Source organism: Hypomesus nipponensis, chromosome 13 (assembly GCF_054491055.1).
Source record: "Hypomesus nipponensis isolate SF chromosome 13, ASM5449105v1, whole genome shotgun sequence".
NCBI classification, from domain to species: domain Eukaryota; kingdom Metazoa; phylum Chordata; class Actinopteri; order Osmeriformes; family Osmeridae; genus Hypomesus; species Hypomesus nipponensis.
Genome location: NC_140373.1, coordinates 3,350,675 through 3,369,848, shown reverse-complemented (window position 1 = coordinate 3,369,848; position 19,174 = coordinate 3,350,675). Strand labels below are relative to the sequence as shown.

General features: G+C 49.7%; 1 protein-coding gene across 1 annotated transcript; it reads left to right on the top strand.

Moving 5' to 3' along the window:
- The first annotated feature begins 2,689 nt into the window (after positions 1 to 2,689).
- Positions 2,690 to 14,755, top strand: LOC146259496 (alpha-1,6-mannosylglycoprotein 6-beta-N-acetylglucosaminyltransferase B-like). Its single transcript, XM_084670765.1, has 17 exons — positions 2,690 to 2,715; positions 4,191 to 4,306; positions 6,239 to 6,371; positions 7,038 to 7,177; positions 8,815 to 8,876; positions 9,314 to 9,487; positions 9,591 to 9,749; positions 9,843 to 10,012; positions 10,142 to 10,273; positions 10,486 to 10,619; positions 12,512 to 12,639; positions 13,067 to 13,222; positions 13,479 to 13,625; positions 13,804 to 13,920; positions 14,032 to 14,106; positions 14,281 to 14,441; positions 14,557 to 14,755. Exons 1-17 carry the CDS (start codon positions 2,690 to 2,692, stop codon positions 14,753 to 14,755), a joined length of 2,229 nt encoding a protein of 742 aa, XP_084526891.1.
- Positions 14,756 to 19,174: the final 4,419 nt, after the last annotated feature.

Here is a 19,174-nt window from a genome sequence, read left to right as displayed (position 1 = left end):
TGGGGATGGCGGTGGCAGCAACAAAACTACCATCTGATTCATTGGCCTTGTTTTTCATGCCTGAATGCCAAAAAGTCTACAGCACTGGTAAGGACAGGAAGTTACCCTCGATACGCAACAACACTGCTTTGTCCCGCAGTCCAACACCCGCCCCAAAAACAGCAGTCCAGCGCATGACAGTTATTAGATAACTCAATTGGGCCATAATTGCCCTCCAATATGTCTCCTGCCAAGTATTCATGTCTTCATTTAATGTACGTGCAGGGCGAACCAATGTCTCCGTGTTTGTAGGCTACCGGGAAAACAAATCATCTTGGTGGTTTAGTGTAAAACTTTGAAAACCTCATAACTTTTTAATCTATAGGGGCATATTTATATCGTTACTCAGAAAAGACGGGTGTTGACTCATCACATTTTCAGTTTATAGGTAGCCTACATTAAGTTACAGTAGACTGTTAAAAGCCTATGCCTGTAACGGAGGGAACCTGACCCCTGCCGCCGCTCAGGGACTCTCAAAGGCCAGTACGCAGAGCAAGGAATGCGATCAAGGACACAAACGAATGGTACCAATGGAATATTAAGGCTTTATTTTGCCACCACGGTATAGTAAATAATAATGGTAATGGGGAAAATAATAAACAGGGTCAAGGGGAGGGCTGGACAGGACCAAAGAAAATAAATCAACATAAAGTTCCCAAAGCTAAACACAAAGCAACTGACACACGAATGAGGTGTCCTAACCAAAAATACAGCAGTGGTCTGCCCAGGTCTAGCTGGTGTATATAGACAGTAAGTTGTTCTATTAATATGAATCTGCCAAGTGCTTGAGGTGTTAAGTAAACTGAATCGCCAGTTGAAGTAGCTCATGTCAGATGAGGTTATTTAATCTCGTGTCCTTCTCAGCCAGTGCCACATCATGCGCACAAGCACAACAAGCGCACACCATTTGTACAGTACATCAGATTTGCGCTGGATGCCAGTAAATAACTGTGTGTGTTTGTGTGTCTCAGAGAGAGAGAGAGACACACAGAGAGACAGATGGGTTTAAGCCAGTAAGCCTTAAGGTTCAAGCTCCGGAGGTTAACACTCTCATCAAATCCTTCCGGTTCTGCACGCCTCAAACACGGTACCACTACACACACACTCATGTGCACACATACATGCATGCTAGCACACATACATGTAGAAATTCAGCATACCTTCATTCACACGTTTATCTACTTGTGAATAAGTTTTCGCAACTGAAAATATGTTATTTCTAACTTTTTCCTGTAATGCGTCATTAATGCTCTCTTGAAAATTTTGAATTAAATTGCGTTTAATTAATCTCGACAACAGAGCCGGATTTCATTCTAAACCTTCATTTAGGCCTGCCCTCGTTCCAATATTAAGGCGGCAAAGACAGGCACCAATAGGCCTACATAGAGCCAACAGTAAGAATGTACACTTGTGTAAGGTTGCCCTCTACCGGATTAACATTGTACTACGTCGGCGGAAATTTCTTTTCTTTCCCTCTATATTTATAAAATAATTAAAAAGCGAAATATAGAATTATGCCTGTCTCAGCCGTTTTCTATTATTGAGGGAAAGTTTTGACGATAATTAGTAATAGCCAATAGAATGAGGTTTACACTGTGTGTAATTGGATTAACTGGATACGGACCAATCTCCTGCTCGTTTAGAAAGCAGTCACTGGCCATCACAGTGGTAGTCCTCACTTCTGTAGGCCTACGTGGTTACCTTGAAAAATTAATGATCAGCGAGAACGAAGAAAACGTTGAGTTGGAGTGAGGTCTTTGGTAGTCTGGTCAGGTAATGCGTTAATGAGTTGCACAGGTGTCAAGTCCTTACTGATTCTACCAAGCCAGGCTTTCTTATTACTTTACCTGACCATGAAACGCTACAGTTTGCTATACTTACATAGATTTGTGCATATTATTAGGCTATATTTATTCACCCATTCATGCTAAAATTCTACATGTAGCCTACATGAGTGTTTGGTGTACAGGGAAAGGAGCAAGCAATTTTCATTACATTAAAAAAAAATTATAAATATACACTGCCGAGAGAATGCCTGCTACCCAGTTGTATTTCCATTCACAAAAGGCTTAAGTCGGGTTAAGTTGGACTGAAAGAAACTGTGACACCCAATAGCGTGACGCCTTTTGTATATGTGCAAAGCCCAAGCTGCACTCTGGGTATTGTGTTCTGGAGAGGGGAGTCGGGTTTCCCTGGAAACTGCAGGATGCCTACTCAGAGGCCTGGAGACAGAGAAAGGGAAGGCCAGACAAGGAGGGAAACAGAAACAAAAACTGAAAGAAACACCCTCCAATGTTTCTCTCGTCTTTTTCATCGGACTGTTTTGATACAGGGATCGATGGTTGCTGCTCACTTGTGACTGGGTTCCAAGAAGGTTAGTGTGTGTGTGTGTGTGTGTGTGTGTATGTTTTTCTATGTTTGTCTGTCTTTGTCTGTTGTATGGTCTGTCTCTGTGTGTATGTGCTGGATGGAGCTGCAGTGTAATGGTAGTGGAACAAATGAAGCTGTGATGAAAGCATTTCAACCCTGTTTTCATTACCCAGAGTCATGGTAGCTGAAGCCAGTGAAGTGAGTGGTGTGCAGAGTGATGTAGTTTGAGGTGTGTGTTCTGTGTTGCCAGGGAGACACCCTCTCTGACAGACGGAGGAACATGCGTCTGGCACTGCGACCACGCAGGTGAGACCCCAAACCGTAGATGTTCCGCACTGCACCCACCCTCTGCATGGTACCTTCAGTCCACACTGCACCCACCCTCTGCATGGTACCTTCAGTCCACACTGCACCCACCCTCTGCATGGTACCTTCAGTCCACACTGCACCCACCCTCTGCATGGTACCTTCAGTCCACACTGCACCCACCCTCTGCATGGTACCTTCAGTCCACACTGCACCCACCCTCTGCATGGTACCTTCAGTCCACACTGCACCCACCCTCTGCATGGTGCCTTCAGTCCACACTGCACCCACCCTCTGCATGGTACCTTCAGTCCACACTGCACCCACCCTCTGCATGGTACCTTCAGTCCACACTGCACCCACCCTCTGCATGGTACCTTCAGTCCACACTGCACCCACCCTCTGCATGGTACCTTCAGTCATTGAACAGAGCAGCTACTGTGGGGATGTGTGGCTGGCTTGTAGTCGACACTGTGCAGGTGGAATGATGCCGAGCAGTTCATCACTCTCTCATGCTGATCCTGGAGAAACACCATTCCAGTACGAGGGTTCTCTTTAAACCTTTAAAATACATCACATTTGAATATAATTCATTTCTGGTTCATGAGTGGAATCCGGTTAGTTTGAACTTGGCCCGAAAACTTTAAGACGCTTTAAGAAATGACATACAAGATGGATTTGTAACTGAAATCTGAAGTCAGATCTTCCCTACAAATGCTCTACCACTGAACTATACCCACATGTTAGTGTGGAGAGTTTAAGCTAGCAGAAGTGGGGTGAATTCCCTGTTCTGGAGGTTTATAAGCAGCAGGAGAGGCCCTCTGCAAGCCAATGTGTTTAGCTTGGCCTGTGGGTGTTGGAACACACGGGTCATGGCGACAAGCCCAAAGAAAGGCCCAGACCTGTTCTGGCCCAGTAAACCTGGAGCCTGAAGCTAAAGGCATGGCTTCTCAGGCCACCGCACACCACGAAGGCACATCAAGTGATGATCACTTTCCAAACGCTTGTTTTGACCGTAGACAGCTCCCATTTGATGTTGTCTGCTCACGGAGCAGTTTGCTTGCTTGTTTCTCTTCAGATTGACATGCATTACTGGACGATATGATTTCTATTACCACCCCCCCCCCCCCCCCTGCTTATGATCTGACCTCATACAAGGTTGACCTGCATGACAGGTATACAGGAAGAGTAACCAGAGGCAGATTGATTTCGCCCTGGGAATCAATAAAGTGCTTTGCTCTACCCTCTGACAGTGTGACAGAGCAGTGACATCATTGTTCAGACCGATGAAGCCAAACGGAGATAGCAAATCCCTTTTTGATCGAGGCAGGACAGGACCTAGCTTGTGTGGATTGTAAATACTCGGCCTGTTCCCCTTGAATCATGATACGGATGTTTCCTAGAGCTTGTGTTTTCTTGTATTCCTGCCAAAGTAATATCGAATAAAATCCCTGATTCTGATTCTGATTCCACAGTGGCTGTCTGGGGCTGTGTCTGTGTGTGTCCGTGCTGACTCTGCTGCTGCAGGGCCTGTGGGTGCCACCAGAGGGAGCCAGAGAGGGGCCGGCAGGAGGGTCCTCAGAGGAACACGGTAACACACATGCATTTATATGCACACCATACACACACCACACATACACACATTTAGCTGGTAGCCTTGTGGTGATGTCAGTCCTCCTGTCCTCTGCTTTCCCCTCCCAATGGGGGAAGTCTGGCAGTGAGAGATGGAGAGGGGAACCATGAAAGGTGCCAGTCTTCTAGAACTGTCTAAACAGTCATTGAACTTATTAAGTTAAGATGTGTGTCTATGTATGCTATTTGGTACGGGTACAACCCACAAGAGAGTCTCTAGTTAGCCTATACCCCCCCCCCCCCCCCCTCCAACCCAACCATTTATGACTTCAAGTTCCACCAAATGTTCTCCATGCAACCTATAGAGCCCACCAACCAGCTTCAGTCCAAACAGCCAGTGGAACCGCTTTAATGTGTAGTTACCATGACCCTCATGAACATTCAATGTTCTCCATTTGTGCGCCAACAGTTCGTTTATGGACCTCCTAGCAGCACTTAAGTCATAATGCTAATGTTCCAATCAAGATGCCCTTGATCTCCCCTCCCTGACAGGCCCTTAAATGTTAGCCAGCAGGCTCTTTAACACACACACACACACACACACACACACTTACACTATTTCACAACACCTTGGCTTTAAGAGTTCTGGCAATCTAAATGTTGGTCTGGTGGGTTACTGTGTGTGTGTGTGTGTGTCTGTCTGTGTACATATACAGAATCACTGGACTTCTCAGAGAAGGAGAGGGAGGATTGTTCAGGTCAGCCAAACACTTTGACGAGACTGACTAGTGAAGGGGACGGGTTATAGAGGACCGTGGACAACTGGATAGTCAAGCTGTTGGTTTTGTAGTGACCTTGGGGTGTCCTTTAGAGAATAGGGAGTCAGGTGGCTGAGCGTTTAGGGAATCGGGCTGGCAATCTGAAGGTTGCCAGTTTGATTCCCGGCCGTGCCAAATGATGTTGTGTCCTTGGGCAAGGCACTTCACCCTACTTGCCTCGGGGGAATGTCCCTGTACTTACTGTAAGTCACTCTGGATAAGAGACGCCTGCCAAATGACTAAATGTAAATTTAAATACAGTTTGAAATAAAATTGTCCAATACATCTCTAATTTCAGTAATACACTGTCCTGGTCCCTGTAGCATCTTTGACTAGTATTAAAGGGTTTGGTTGGGTGGGAGAGGTGAGTGGTGAAACCTGACCTTAATATGACTTTAGATCGACAGATGATGTCACCAAGTTGAGCTAAGGGTTAGCGTTACGGCGTCTGTGTAAACACTCATGTAGGTCTTGGAGTGTGTGTGTGTGTGTGTGTGTGGGGGGGGGGTTATGTGACCACAAAGAAACACTAGAAGATGGTAATTACGTGAAAAGCTCCAGTTACCGCTCCAACAATATTTTCTTGTCAGGAATTATGACTCATTAGAATCTTTATCTGTCCTAAAATAGTCATTCTGGAAACTTCACTCTGTAAAAAGGATTGCACCCATTGCCATGTGTAATGTGGAAAATACACAGTATAATGATAACTCAAATCAACTCAGCTAAAGTAAATTCTGTGTTGTAACTGTGAAATAACATTTTATATCAAAGGGCAGTATTGGATTTGACACACTGTGTGAAATATCAAATGCTTTGGTAATATAATCAAATATGACGTGATTCTCTTCATGGTTTATACAATCACAATAATACCAATAAATCCATTATAAATATGTATAAACATGTCTAAAATATGCAGTTCATTAGTCATTTAGCAGGCACTTTTATCCAAATAGTACTCATAGAATGTACAGCAGAAGATCAAGGATCAGAAGGATCAGATCGAAGTCAGAGTCAAGGTTAGAGTAAGAGTCAGATCAGAGTCAGAGTCAGAGTCAGATCAGAGTCAGATCAGAGTCAGAAAACACTGCGTCTTCAGGATGGCTGAGCTGCTGTTCTCCGTCCCTCAGGTCAGCGTGGGGGCCCCAGCGTGCGGAGGCTGGCCCTGAGGCTGGAGGCTCTGAGCTCCCAAGTCCAGAGGCTGGCCCAGGAGAGGGAGGCCCTGCAGCCGGCCAGCCAGGACCTCAGCGCCCTGCTGCACAGGTACTGTCCTGTCCTGTTACCCTTCAGTACCTCACAGTACCTCAGCGCCCTGCTGCACAGGTACTGTCCTGTCCTATTACCCTTCAGTACCTCACAGTACCTCAGCGCCCTGCTGCACAGGTACTGTCCTGTCCTGTTACCCTTCAGTACCTCACAGTACCTCAGCGCCCTGCTGCACAGGTACTGTCCTGTCCTATTACCCTTCAGTACCTCACAGTACCTCAGCGCCCTGCTGCACAGGTACTGTCCTGTCCTGTTACCCTTCAGTACCTCACAGTACCTCAGCGCCCTGGTGCACAGGTACTGGTCTGTCCTGTTACCCTTCAGTACCTCACAGTACCTCAGCGCCCTGCTGCACAGGTACTGGTCTGTCCTGTTACCCCTCAGGACCTCAGCGCCCTGCGCAGCTTGCAAAATGAGTTCTGTGAGTGTGCGCACCGTGTATTAGGATCGTGGATAACGAGGAATATGACTTAAGTGAGTTAATGTGTCTGCATTCTTCTGTGTGTGTGTCTGTGTGTCTGTTTCTGTGTGTGTCTGTGTGTGTTTGTGTGTCTGTGTGTGTCTGTATGTGTCTGTGTGTGTCTGTGTGTGTCTGTGTGTGTCTGTATGTGTCTGTGTGTGTGTGTGTCTGTGTGTGTCTGTGTGTGTCTGTGTGTGATCCAGTCTCCGTCAAGACCAGGAGGGCCTGGTGCACTCCGTCCAGAAGGAGCTCCAGAGATTGGCCCAGAAACTGGACAGCTTAGACCTCCACCCCTCTCACACACCAGGACCACCACCACACACTGACCGAGCACAGCAGACTGGTACAGCCTCACCCCCACACCCCCACACCCCCTCACCCCCACACCCCCTCACCCTCCACACCCCCTCACCCCCCACCCCCACACCCCCTCACCCCCCACACCCCCTCAACCCCTCACCCCCTCGCCCCCCACCCCCTCACCCCACACCCCCTCACCCCACAAGTTAAGTTGGCCTCACGAAACGAGCACACGTCTGCTACCCTGCGCCTCCAGCGCATGCTACAGGCTGCAGTGATTGTTTGAATCAGATGTTACGGGCTGCAGTGATTGGTTGAATCACATGCTAGGGGCTCCAGTGATTGGTTGAATCAGGTGCTCCGGCCGCCAGTTAAGGTGATACTTTAACCCGGTGAGCCAGCTCGCCGCTTAACGGCAGTACAGCAGGTTAACGACACAGTGAAGTTAACAAGGCGGCCATGATGGAGGGGGAAAGCGTGGGGGGGTCAGAGGTGAGTGGATACAGGTGAATATGAGGGAGGGAGTCCTTAAACAGGGCTTTAACTAGTCCCAGAGAGCTCAGCGCTGGGCCAGCCAGCGGCACGCCGGCGGGGAGGAAAGGCTTTTACGTCTCCATAACAACCCCCTGGAGAGGTGTCAGGTGGGCGTTAGGTTACGCCTGGCGGGAGAGAGGGGGGAGAGGGCGGGAGAGAGGGGGAGAGGGCGGGAGAGAGGGGGAGAGGGCGGGAAGGGAGAGGGAGGGAGAGGGGGAAGGAAAGAGGAGAGAGAGAGCACCGGGATGGAGGGAGGGGCGGCAGCGAGAGAGGGGAGTTAGGGTAATTGACAGGAGAGAAAGAGAGAGAGGGAGACAGAACGAGAAAGGGAGAGGGAGAGAGAGAGAGAGAGAGAGAGAGAGAGAGAGAGAGAGAGAGAGAGAGGAAGAGGGAGAGAGAGGATGAGAGTAGGGGAGCAAAGCTCACCACCCAGAATAAAGTTATGATTCATACTGCACATGCCACCTGACTCCCCCCTCCCCTGACTCACCCATCCTCCAGTCTGTCTCCCGCCTGTCTACGCACCCTCACCCCTTCCTCCCCTCTCATTACCTCAGACCAATAAAGAGCGGCTCAATTACCCAAGAGTCCTTTCACCAGCCCATCGGCTGGTACGACTGTTTTCGCTCCTCACCCCTCCCCCCCCCCCCATTTTCAGGCCTTCTCACCTTGGCTGTGGGACTGGGAGTGCTGTTGTCTTTGTCTTCCCCCTAGTTTCACAAGCTGGTTTTACACAGCGGACGTTGTGTGTCTTGGCAAGGGGTGGCATTGGACAGGAGAATGTTGGGTGGGAGGGAGGTGGGTGACTGGAGGTGTGTGGGGGTTTCATTGTGTGTGTGTGGATATGCCTGTGAGGGGGTGGGGGTAGACTGCAGGTGATTGGTCCAGGGAGGGAAGCAGGCCGGGGACTTCCAGGAAACAGAGCACAGAGGACTCACTCTCCTGCTCCTGCTGCTGACTGTGCTGGTTTGGGGACCAGAGCACAGCTATTACCCAACAACTTCACTTCCACAATAAGCTCATAGAACAAATTCCTCCGAATCTGTTCAACCAAGCAGTCGATCATTAAGCATAACTAGTTAGTCCCGGTGAACCTAGAGGAGGGAAGGGAATCTAAATGAGGTTGTGTGCTGGTTGTTGTCTCAGGTCGTGAGGAGTGTAAGATTCCTGTTGACCCTGCCTATCCCCTGTGTGCACACAAGGTGCAGGTGAGATACAACACAACACTACAGATCTGCTACAAAGTGTGTGTGTGTGTGTGTGTGTGTGTGTGTGTGTGCTATTCTGTATCTGTATGTTTTTACGCACGTGCAAGTTTCAAGTATTTAAAACCTCCTAATTTCCTTAATTCCTTCCTTATTTCAATCCTCTCTCTCTCTCTCTCTCTCTCTCTCTCTCTCTCTCTCTCTCTCTCTCTCTCTCTCTCTCTCTTTCTCTCTCTCTTTCCCCCCCTCTCTCTCTATCTCTCTCTCTCTCTCTCTCTCTCTCTCTCTCTCTCTCTCTCTCTCTCTCTCTCTCTCTCTCTCTCTCCCCCTCCCCCCCCCCTCTCTATCTCTCTATCTCTCTCACTCTCTCTCTCTATCTCTCTCTCTCTCTCTCTCTCTCTCTCTCTCTCTCTCTCTCTCTCTCTCTCCTCCATGGTCAGTTCCTGCTAGCCCGCTGGCAGTCGGACCCCTGCTATAGCTTCTATGGGGTGGCTGGCACCATCTGCTCCATTCTCACCTACCTGAGCCAGAGAGAGGACTTCTGCCCCCCCCGACCTGGAACGAACCATTCCGCCCCGCCCTGGCAACGCCCCCCCAGCCCCCACTCAGAAAGGGTAACTGACATAGCAACATCCTACAGTTTGAAATCCAGCATGGTACATCTGTAGGATCAGCGAACACGACCACTTTGTGGTCTGCCCCTTCCTTTTCTCCCAGGCACAGATCCGGACGACCCTGGGCCTGCTGCACGAGGTGATTGGCCGCTGGAAGGGTCCTGCGGTGAGCTTCATCCGGTCCAGGGCGGAGAGGCTGTCTGGGCACTGGATCAGGGCTGGCCGCAGGATCAACACCTCTCACAGCTCTCCTCAGATGAAGGTGGGTCACACACACCTGCACACACACACACACACGCTCATATACACACACACACCCATAACCCCTTCTCTCTCTCTGTCCACCTCCCTCCAGGTGCTGCTCTACCCTGGGGTGCTGGCGGGGGTGGCAGGCCAGCGGTTTGGGTCCATGGTGGAGAGGGGGGGTCCTCTGGGTGAGCTGGTGCAGTGGGCCGACCTCAGTGCCAGCCTCGTCATCCTGGGACACAACCTGACCCTCGCCACCTCCCAGGAACACCTGCGCAGGTGTCACTTCCTGTCTACACAGTCACTGTTGCTCACAACCTTCAGTTCTTTCTTATTGGTCACTCTCACAGTACCGGCCCCTGTTCCCACCCCCTCTCTGACATCACTGTGTGTGTTTGCATTGGCTAGTCTGATAGGGGCGGCACCAGGTAAAGGAAGCTGCCCGATACAGTGGCCGTTGACCTTTGACCTGGTCTACACAGACTACCATGGCCTGGCCCACCTCCAGGGGGCCATGGGCCTGGCCTTCCAGCACTACCAGTACGTAGCAGAGCCGGGGTTCACCAGACCTCCATGTCAGGGTGCTGTGTGTCCGTTCTCACTACAGTGGTTTTTACCTTTTCACTGTGAGCTTGGAGGTTAAGGTCAATGTGCTGGTGTCATCTCAGATAGGAGTGGACTTCAAATTGAGGGACTCAAGAGAAGCTGCTCTTCATCTTGTTAGTCAGGTGACCCTATTCTGTTGTGTCCAGGTGTCGCTTTCGTGTCCTGGACTCATTTGGCACGGAACCTGCATTCAACCTGGCCAGCTACGCCCGTACCCATGGTTACAACACGCTGTGGGGTAACTGGGGTCTCCAGCCACTGCAGTACATGACCATGTTCCGTAAGTGTCTGTGTGTGTGTGTGTGTGTGTGTGTGTGTAGAGGGCTGCGGAAGTGTGTTTGTTAACACACACAGTCATCATAGATACCATCCCACTTCCCTCCCTCCCTCCCTCCCTCCCTCCCTCCCTCCCTCCCTCCCTCCCTCCCTCCCTCCCTCCCTCCCTCCCTCCCTCCCTCCCTCCCTCCCTCCCTCCCTCCCTCCCTCCCTCCCTCCCTCCCTCCCTCCCTCCCTCCCTCCCTCCCTCCCTCCCTCCCTCCCTCTCTCCTCCAGGGGTAGACAGAAACAGGCTGCAGCGTGCAGCAGAGGGGCGGGGCTCCGCTGACAGAGCCCTGCACCGTGTTTATTTGTGCTGCTGGCCTGGTGTGAAGGATGGCTGCCAGCGGCAACGTCTGCACCAACGGGGAGGGGGGAGGGTGGAGAGGGATTAGAGGTGGCGCTGAAGAGTGGAGAGGATCTGTGAAGTGTCACAACCTCCCTGGGTATTAAGCCATAAGCTCTCTTCTCAGTCTGCACCCGTAGGGCGTCATTGTCACACACGCGTGTGTGTGTGTACCTGTGTGAAGATGTGACGTGTGTGTGTGTACCTGTGTGAAGATGTGACGTGTGTGTGTGTTCTCCCCGTCATGTTTGTGTCAGTGTTTGGGTGTGATCCTCTGCTCATTTGATGAGTGGATGTGCTCAGCGCTGAGGCGGCACTGGTGAGAAGCGCAGACAAACGGCCTCTTAGTCGGCTTAGATCCTTCACTGTCACAACTGCTGCATGAGCACAGAGTTATTTGGCAAGGTCTTTTAAACAAACCCCAGACAGACGGATGGACACATGTGCACACGCTGGAATACACACACACACAGACACACACACACACACACACACAGACACACACCACACACAGACAGACATACGTACGTACGCACACACACACACACACACACACACACACACACACACACACAGACACACACCACACACAGACAGACATACGTACCTACACACACACACACACACACACACACACACACACAGACACACACCACACACAGACAGACATACGTACCTACACACACACACACACACACACACACACACAGACACATTCTTGTATTTCTTAAATAAATAGCCATCTCTCACACCTCTTCTCTTTAGTGTTTGGAGAGGTAGAGGGCCGGGGGGGGGCAGTCAGGGTTGAGCCTCTATCCAAACAGGCTGACACAAACCCCTAAGAACAGCTTTGATTTCCATCATCGTCTGATTCTTCTGTTCCCCCTTCTTTCACACCAGCTTATAGAACTTTCCAGAATGTATTTTTTCTATCTCCCAACTGTCACTTACCTGCATTCTTGGAGCCTCGTGTCTACATGGCCTGTCCTGTTTGATCCCCTGTTTTCTGCCTTTCCGGTGTTTTCTGTCTGTTCTCCTCGGCTTCAAAGGGGACGAAAACAGACTTTCTCTGTTCTGTATCTCTGTCTCTGTCTCCATGGAGATGTCTCACTGCGCCCCAGAACCACTCACAACTCACACAGGCTCTCTGTGACAGGATCACACACACACACATACAATTCGCACACTTCCAAATTGTCCTTCAGTGGAATGTACAGAGGACAGAGAGGAGCACTTCCGTGGTGACTATTCTGCTGCTGCTCTCCTGCCTCACCGTCAAGATCCCCCGTGTCTGAACATCAGCACCTCACAAACTGTACTGGATGTCAGATCAGGTCTGAATGACCATTGGGACATACCAATTAATTAGTAGACATGATTCCCAGTGTTATAATACCCTGTGGGGTGTGTAGCTGGTGTGTACTTTGTGTGTAGCTGGTTTGTAGCTGGTGTGAAGCTGGTGTGTAGCTGGTGTTCCTGGTGTCTGAGTGGCAGTCCTCTGTCTCCCCCAGCTCACAGCCCAGATAACTCCTTTCTGGGCTTCGTCAGTGAGCAGACCGCCAGGGAGGAAGTGGAGTCAGAGCTGGACAGGAAGGACAACATTGCAGTGGTGTATGGGAAACAGGAGTACATGTGGCAGGTATCTGGACCCAGTCCTGTCCCAGTCTTAACACTGTCCTAACCTAGCTCAAACCCAGTCTTAAACTCTTTTCTAACCCAGTCCTAACCCTGTACTAACCCAGTCCTAACGCAGTCATAACCTTGTACTAACCTAGTCATAACCCAGTCCTAACCCTGCACTCACCCAGTCTTAACCCAGTCCTAACCCAGTCCTAACCCAGTCCAAACCCTGCACTGACCCGGTCCTTACCCAGTCATAACCCAGTCCTAACCCTGCACTCACCCAGTCTTAACCCAGTCCTAACCCTGCACTAACCCAGTCCTAACCCTGCACTAACCCAGTCCAAACCCAGTCCTAACCCAGTCCTAACCCGGTCCTAACCCAGTCTCACAGTTGATGTGTAATTCAGGGAGTCTCACAGCAGCTCTCTCCTCTGCTTCCCCAGGGGAAGGGACAGTACCTGGAGGTGGTCAGTAGAGAGCTGGAGACCCATGGTACCGTGTACCAGCCCTCCTCCTCCTCCTCCATCCTCCCCCGCTCCATCATCAACCACGGTCTGCTGAGCCAGGACCATTTCCTGCAGCTGCTCAGGAGAGCCAAGGTAGGATCCTGTCAGCACAGTTACTGCCCCCCACACACAACCAGGGCTGAAGTGTTAACCTCCTTACTTATCCTGTGCATACAGAGTTTCCTGAACACAGAATTCCGTTCAGGATTTATACAGTGAATTGAAGGGAATGTAATGAATTGCTTTGAAGTGGCGTGTGCGTGTGTGTGTGTGTGTGATGTGCAGTATGCTGTATGTGCAATGGTGAGCTCCGTGGTTGTGAAGAGACTCTCCTGGCCCTTCCTCCTAGGTGTTTGTGGGTCTGGGGTTCCCCTACGAGGGCCCGGCCCCCCTGGAGGCCATAGCCTCAGGATGTGTCTTCCTCCAGCCCAGGTTCCTGCCTCCACGCTCAGCACAGAACACTGACTTCTACAGAGGGAAACCCACCACTAGAGAGGTACTGCGTGCATGAGCCCAGCCTGGGTAGCGCTGGGATAAGTCACTCAGGAGGTCTCTCTTTCTCTCTCTCTCTCTTTCTCTCTCTCTCTTTCTCTCTTTCTTTCTCTCTCTCTCTTTCTTTCTTTCTTTCTTTCTTCACCTGCATTCCTGTGTGTGTGTGTGTGTGCGTGTATCAGGTCAACTCCCAGCATCCCTACGTAGAGGACTTCCTTGGGAAGCCCTATGTTTGGACTGTAGACACAGCCAACTCCACAGAAGTCCAGCAGGCCATCAGAGCTATTCTCCAAACTCAGGTCTGGACATACAACCATCTATACACGTCAGGTGACCCCAGAACTCCACCAGAAGATCTAGAACACATCTGGTCCCGTGGAAGGTAGATCTACAGTGTGTTTGTGTTCCAGGTGAAGCCATTCACTCCGCGAGAGTTCACCTGCGAGGGGATGTTGGAGAGAGTCAACGCTTACATTACACACCAGGTACATGCTTAAAACAGACCCAGAAATAAGGATATGGGTGGTGAAAGTTGTTTGATTGTAAAGCAAATGCTATCTCTTGTGTGATATGGACAAAGTCTGTTGGTTTATTGACTGGCTAATTGTTTTAGTTGGTTGATCCTAATCATGACTTTGTCCCTGGTATCCCATCTCCAGGATTTCTGCCAGGAGTCCTTCCCTACCTGGCCAGCAGAGGGGGCTCTGCAGGGCCACCTGGGCCCCCTGGGCCAGTCCTGTGTGACTGTGTGTCGGCGGTCCTCTCTGGTGTGTGAGCCGGCCCTGTTCCATCACCTGAACAGCACTGCGGCCTTCACCAGGTAACACACCCCTTCAGGTTTACCACAAGCATCGGAACAAGTATTGCCAAAATGACAAATTCTGCTCGGACGCTATCATCATCCAACTACATTACCCATCTCCCCCCTCTCTCAGATTCGGCCTGGACTGCTCCAGCACAGACCAGGAAGTCAACCACCTGTTTCCTGCCTACAGCCCGTGGGGGCGTCGCTGTGGGCTGCAGAAGGAGCGGCTGTTGTTCAGCTGTGCCGGTTCTGACCCCTCGTATCGCAGACTCTGCCCCTGTAGGGACCACCTGCCTGGACAGGTGGCGCTCTGCCCTGGCTGCCTCTAGGGGGCAGTGTTTTCTCTCAGCACCGCTTACAGACAGTTCTAGGGAAGGGAACTGTGGACTGACTGGTCTCTGCAGTCTAATGGGCACCGCCATTTCCAGTATTCCGTCCCTCTTCAGCATTTTGTGAATCTGTAATGTGGATTAGAGCTCGCCTGCTAGTAAGACACAGGTGAGCACCGCCTAGAGCACAGGACCCACACCACTTAGCAATTATGCTCTTCTGCAGGGAGGCATCTCTCATAGCACCTACAACACAGTACTGACCCAGTCTGGGAAGTCATGCGCGGTATTACTAGCCCTCTATCATTGGCACATGACCGGATTTTGGATGTAACCCCAGCACTGTCTCAGGAGAATGAGGGAGAGGGGAGGGGGTGAGAGAGAGGGGTGGTATGAGAGAGAGACAGTGAGAGTGAGAGTGAGAGTGAGAGAGAGAGAGAGAGAGAGAGAGAGAGAGAGAGAGAGAGAGAGAGAGAGAGAGAGAGAGAGAGAGAGGGAGGGAGGGAGGGAGGGAGGGAGGGAGGGAGGGAGGGAGGGAGAGAGAGAGAGAGAGAGAGAGAGAGAGAGAGAGACAGAGAGAGAGAGAGAGAGAGAGAGAGAGAGAGAGAGAAAGAAAGAGAGAGAGAGAGAAAGAAAAAGAGAGAGAGAGTGGGTAAATGATGGAGTATATAATCAGGGTGAGTCACCGCACTAGCCTTTGGATTCCTCTGAGGGCGAGGCAATAAGAGCATGATAGGACTGTCATATAAACACTGAAGATCCAGTTTGCTGATCTGGCTGAACTCTGCCAAAGAACGAGAAGATGGAAGAGAAGAGCAGGAATAAGGGGGTCAGAGGGGAAGGGTTGGGAAAGAGCAAGACACTAAAAGATGTGGAGAGGAGAGAGAGAGGTGGACAGAGTGAAGAAGATAGTTGAAGAGGTGGAAGGAAAGACAAGCGACGGATGGAAGAACAAAAGAAAAAGAAGAAGAAAAAAAAGAAAACGTGGGTGTGTCTGATTCAGTCCCCTCCCAGGAGCTGAAACAAACCCTGAGCGGGAAGTAGACTCTCTCCTCTCTCTTGCCTTTAAAATACGAGAGGGAGATACAGAAGAAAATGGATGGTGCTAAACAGAGGCCCTAATGCGACTGAAATGATGGGGTGTGGGGTAACACAGTGCAGCTGCTTTTGCTAGCCTGCTGTTGCTCCAGATAATATACTCTCAAGTCTGGGGTCTCTCACTACAAACTGGGCCAATGTGAATAGCTTTTCTGGGAACAGGTTCTTTCATGGATATTGGTTGGCTGAAACTGAGACAGTTTGACCTTCTTTGGCTAAAAAGACTCAGTTTGGCTCAATGATATCAACGCTCAGGGATTGACCTGTGACCTCCTGCTTCTCAGGGATTGGATGATAACTTGATTGACAGACTATGGCTGTAAAATGGTTGGCTAAAATAGCGATTGACTGACACAAGCGAATGTTATGCTAATGCATTTGGCCTTGTGAAATCGGCCTCAAATTTGATTGAAAGGACAGTCCAAGGATGATAAAAGAGAACTGCTTTGTCCAGAGTTACAGAAAATAAAGCTGAACTTGACTTCAGGGAAAACTCTGAAACAAGCTTTGGGAAATGTGTTTTTGTGTGACTCATACAAATCTTTTTCATATGCCTGAAACATAACGTGTCCCTGTGAGGGTTTGTGTCGGGTTAAGGACAAGTCAAGAAATAAGGATCTAAAAAAGGACAGAACAACAATATAAAGCTGTTGCTTTCAGACAGGTTTTAAACATCACATTTCTGTGTACAGTGATACCAAATTAATCAGTGGTAAAAAAATTGAACTCTTTTTGGATGTTTGTCTAACTCAAACACTATGGGTCTCACAGACCTCTAATCAGCAATGCTAGTTTCTGTTTCAGATGCTCACCCAGGTCTAACATAATGTCAGACTGTATGTTCTGGCAATATTAAGGTCTAGGTATTAGAATCAAATAGGGAGGTTTCCATTCCTGACCAAGCTACCCTTAAAAATCATCGTTAGAAGGTTTGAAAACACAGGAGTGATTGACAGAGAGTGAAAGAAAAATAGGGCAGAAACGTGACCTATCGCCATCATTCAGACATGCAGGAATGTTCGCGATGGAGATTCAATAATGTTTATTTAAGCACCTTTGTACCTCTCTCTCTCTCCCCCCTCTCTCTCTCTCCCCCGTCTCTCTCTCTGTCTCTCGCTCTCGCTTGACCCCTCTCTTACCCCTAGCCTACTTATAGGAGTGATTATTGCATTGGGATGTTTACACTGCTGGGCTATTCTCTCAATCAATCACTCTGTTGATGTTGGACTCTCTGTCTGAAATGATTCCCACTTGGGGCGTCCAGTCAAAGACACCATGTAGTTTGTTTAAGGAACCCCTCTCGCTCTCTCTCTCTCTCTCTCTCTCTCTCTCTCTCTCTCTCTCTCTCTCTCTCTCTCTCTCTCTCTCTCTCTCTCTCCCTTTATCTCCTCTGTCTCTCTCTCTCCCTTTATCTCCTCTGTCTCTCTCTATTTAAACCCTTCCTTCCAAATACACCACAATACATCATCGCCTCGTTGACTTGTACCACCTCGCACTGACACCATGGCTCCTATAGGGGGCAGTGTGGTCCTGCAAACAGCCACAGAGGTGAACGGCATCCCAAAACACTCAGCATTCCAGTCAAAACCCTCCACCACCTGCCTAGAGAGAGCGTGAGGCAGTCTGGGGCGTATGCAGATACGCTGTCCTCCTCTCCCACCAGCTCTATGGGGGAGGAAAGGGGAGGAGGAGAGAGAGCAGCTTTACTACCTGAAGCAAGCAGCTGCCTCTATAGAAACCTGTTATTGGAGTGCCATGATTACACTAAACAACAACCCCCCTCCTCGAAGCAAATAAAACCTCTACAACAAACACTTGGCTTGCCTACAACGTTGCGTAAAGCCGCAGAGTCGGCCTTAAGGAATTTTTTTGAACTATTACGGATGATTAGCCGAAATGAAAAGAAAGGGAGGGGCAAATTAAGATGTTTTTTTGGGGGGAAGTTGCTTCCAGACTTTGGTAGTTGGTGTTGGTGCAGGGCTGTGTTTAACAGTGTGCGGTGTGGGCTCCTCGGAAGAGTTTTCACTCTCACTCTCTCTCTGTCTCTCTCTGTCTCTCTCGCTCTCTCTCTCTCACTTACTTTCTCTCTCTCTCTCTCTCTCTCTCTCTCTCTCTCTCTCTCTCTCTCTCTCTCTCTCTCTCCTCTCCCTCTCATGCTCTCCACCTCTCTATATCTTTTTTTGTCTTTTGAACATGCTTGTGTTGACTATGATTGTGTGGTTGTGTATGGTTGTGTGTGTGTGTAGATAACTAACACAGAAGAGAGTTTTCTGCATTATGCTGTCAGTTCTGTCAGCATCACACCGTGTTCCTATAACTGATACGCCTGAACGCCCGGGATATGCCAAGGACTTTCCAGAGTTTTTCTTATGTCAGTATTCTAGGGATGTCAGTTTGTCGCACCTCAGTAACCCTGGAACAGACATGCCCTGGTCCAGCTTTCCTGGATGTGTAGGATGTTTGTGTATGTGTGTGTGAGTGTTCTGTGTGTGCAGAACATTTATTAACCCTTTGTTCCTATTCATATATTCACCTCATACTCTATTTAGGAAGGGGACTGGTGCTCTCTGGAGATTAGAACTACAGCTGTCAGTATGAGAGGAGAGACGAGGAGAGGATGAGAGGAGAGAAGGAGAGTATTAGAGTAGAGGAGGAGAGAGGAAAGGAGAAGAGGACAAGAGGAGAGACGAGAAGAGGAGGAGAGGAGAAGAGGAGAGGAAAAGAGGAGAGGAGGAGAGAAAGCTCTGAAGGGAACACTGAGCAGCTAGCTAACGTCTGCTAACCCCAGAAAGCCCTTGTCATCTTTCATCCCACACCTCCCAATTGCCTTCATTTTCTGTGGGCCCTTAAATTGGCTCTTATTGTCCCATAAATGGCTCCTTTTGGGGGATTTATAGGGAAGGGGGAGTCAAGGGCATAAAACCGCCCTTTTGATGTCCCCTTTGCTTAGCAGGGAGCTCAGACGAGCTTGCCCATGTGCTGTGTTATGCTGCTGTACCACGGCATACACTCTAGCGTGCCATCCACACGCATAAAAATATATTGAACTCTGGTTCTGCTTTGGTTCAGAGTCATGCAATGTAATGACCTCTGTAGCAGTTCCATTGTCCCGCTTCCTCTCTGCTGCCTGTCATTAAAATGCAGGCTGTGTGGAATAGGTGGCTGAATGTTGCTGGGGTCGTGTATATGTTACGACAGTCCTCCCCCTGGCTTTGGGAATACAGAGTTGTATTTCCTGGCATTCTTAGATATGTGCAGTGTAGTCTGGAGTTAACACTGAATGCAAATCCCTCTTTCTCAGAGAGGTCAGCTGTCTCAATT

What these genes read in the sequence shown, in the direction of transcription:
- LOC146259496 (XM_084670765.1), top strand. Translation starts at nt 2,690, where the DNA reads ATGCGTCTGGCACTGCGACCACGCAG. An exon ending in AGGGTCCTCAGAGGAACACG is followed by an intron (nt 4,307 to 6,238) that starts GTAACACACATG and finishes TCCGTCCCTCAG; the next exon opens with GTCAGCGTGGGGGCCCCAGC. An exon ending in GGAAACCCACCACTAGAGAG is followed by an intron (nt 13,626 to 13,803) that starts GTACTGCGTGCA and finishes TGCGTGTATCAG; the next exon opens with GTCAACTCCCAGCATCCCTA.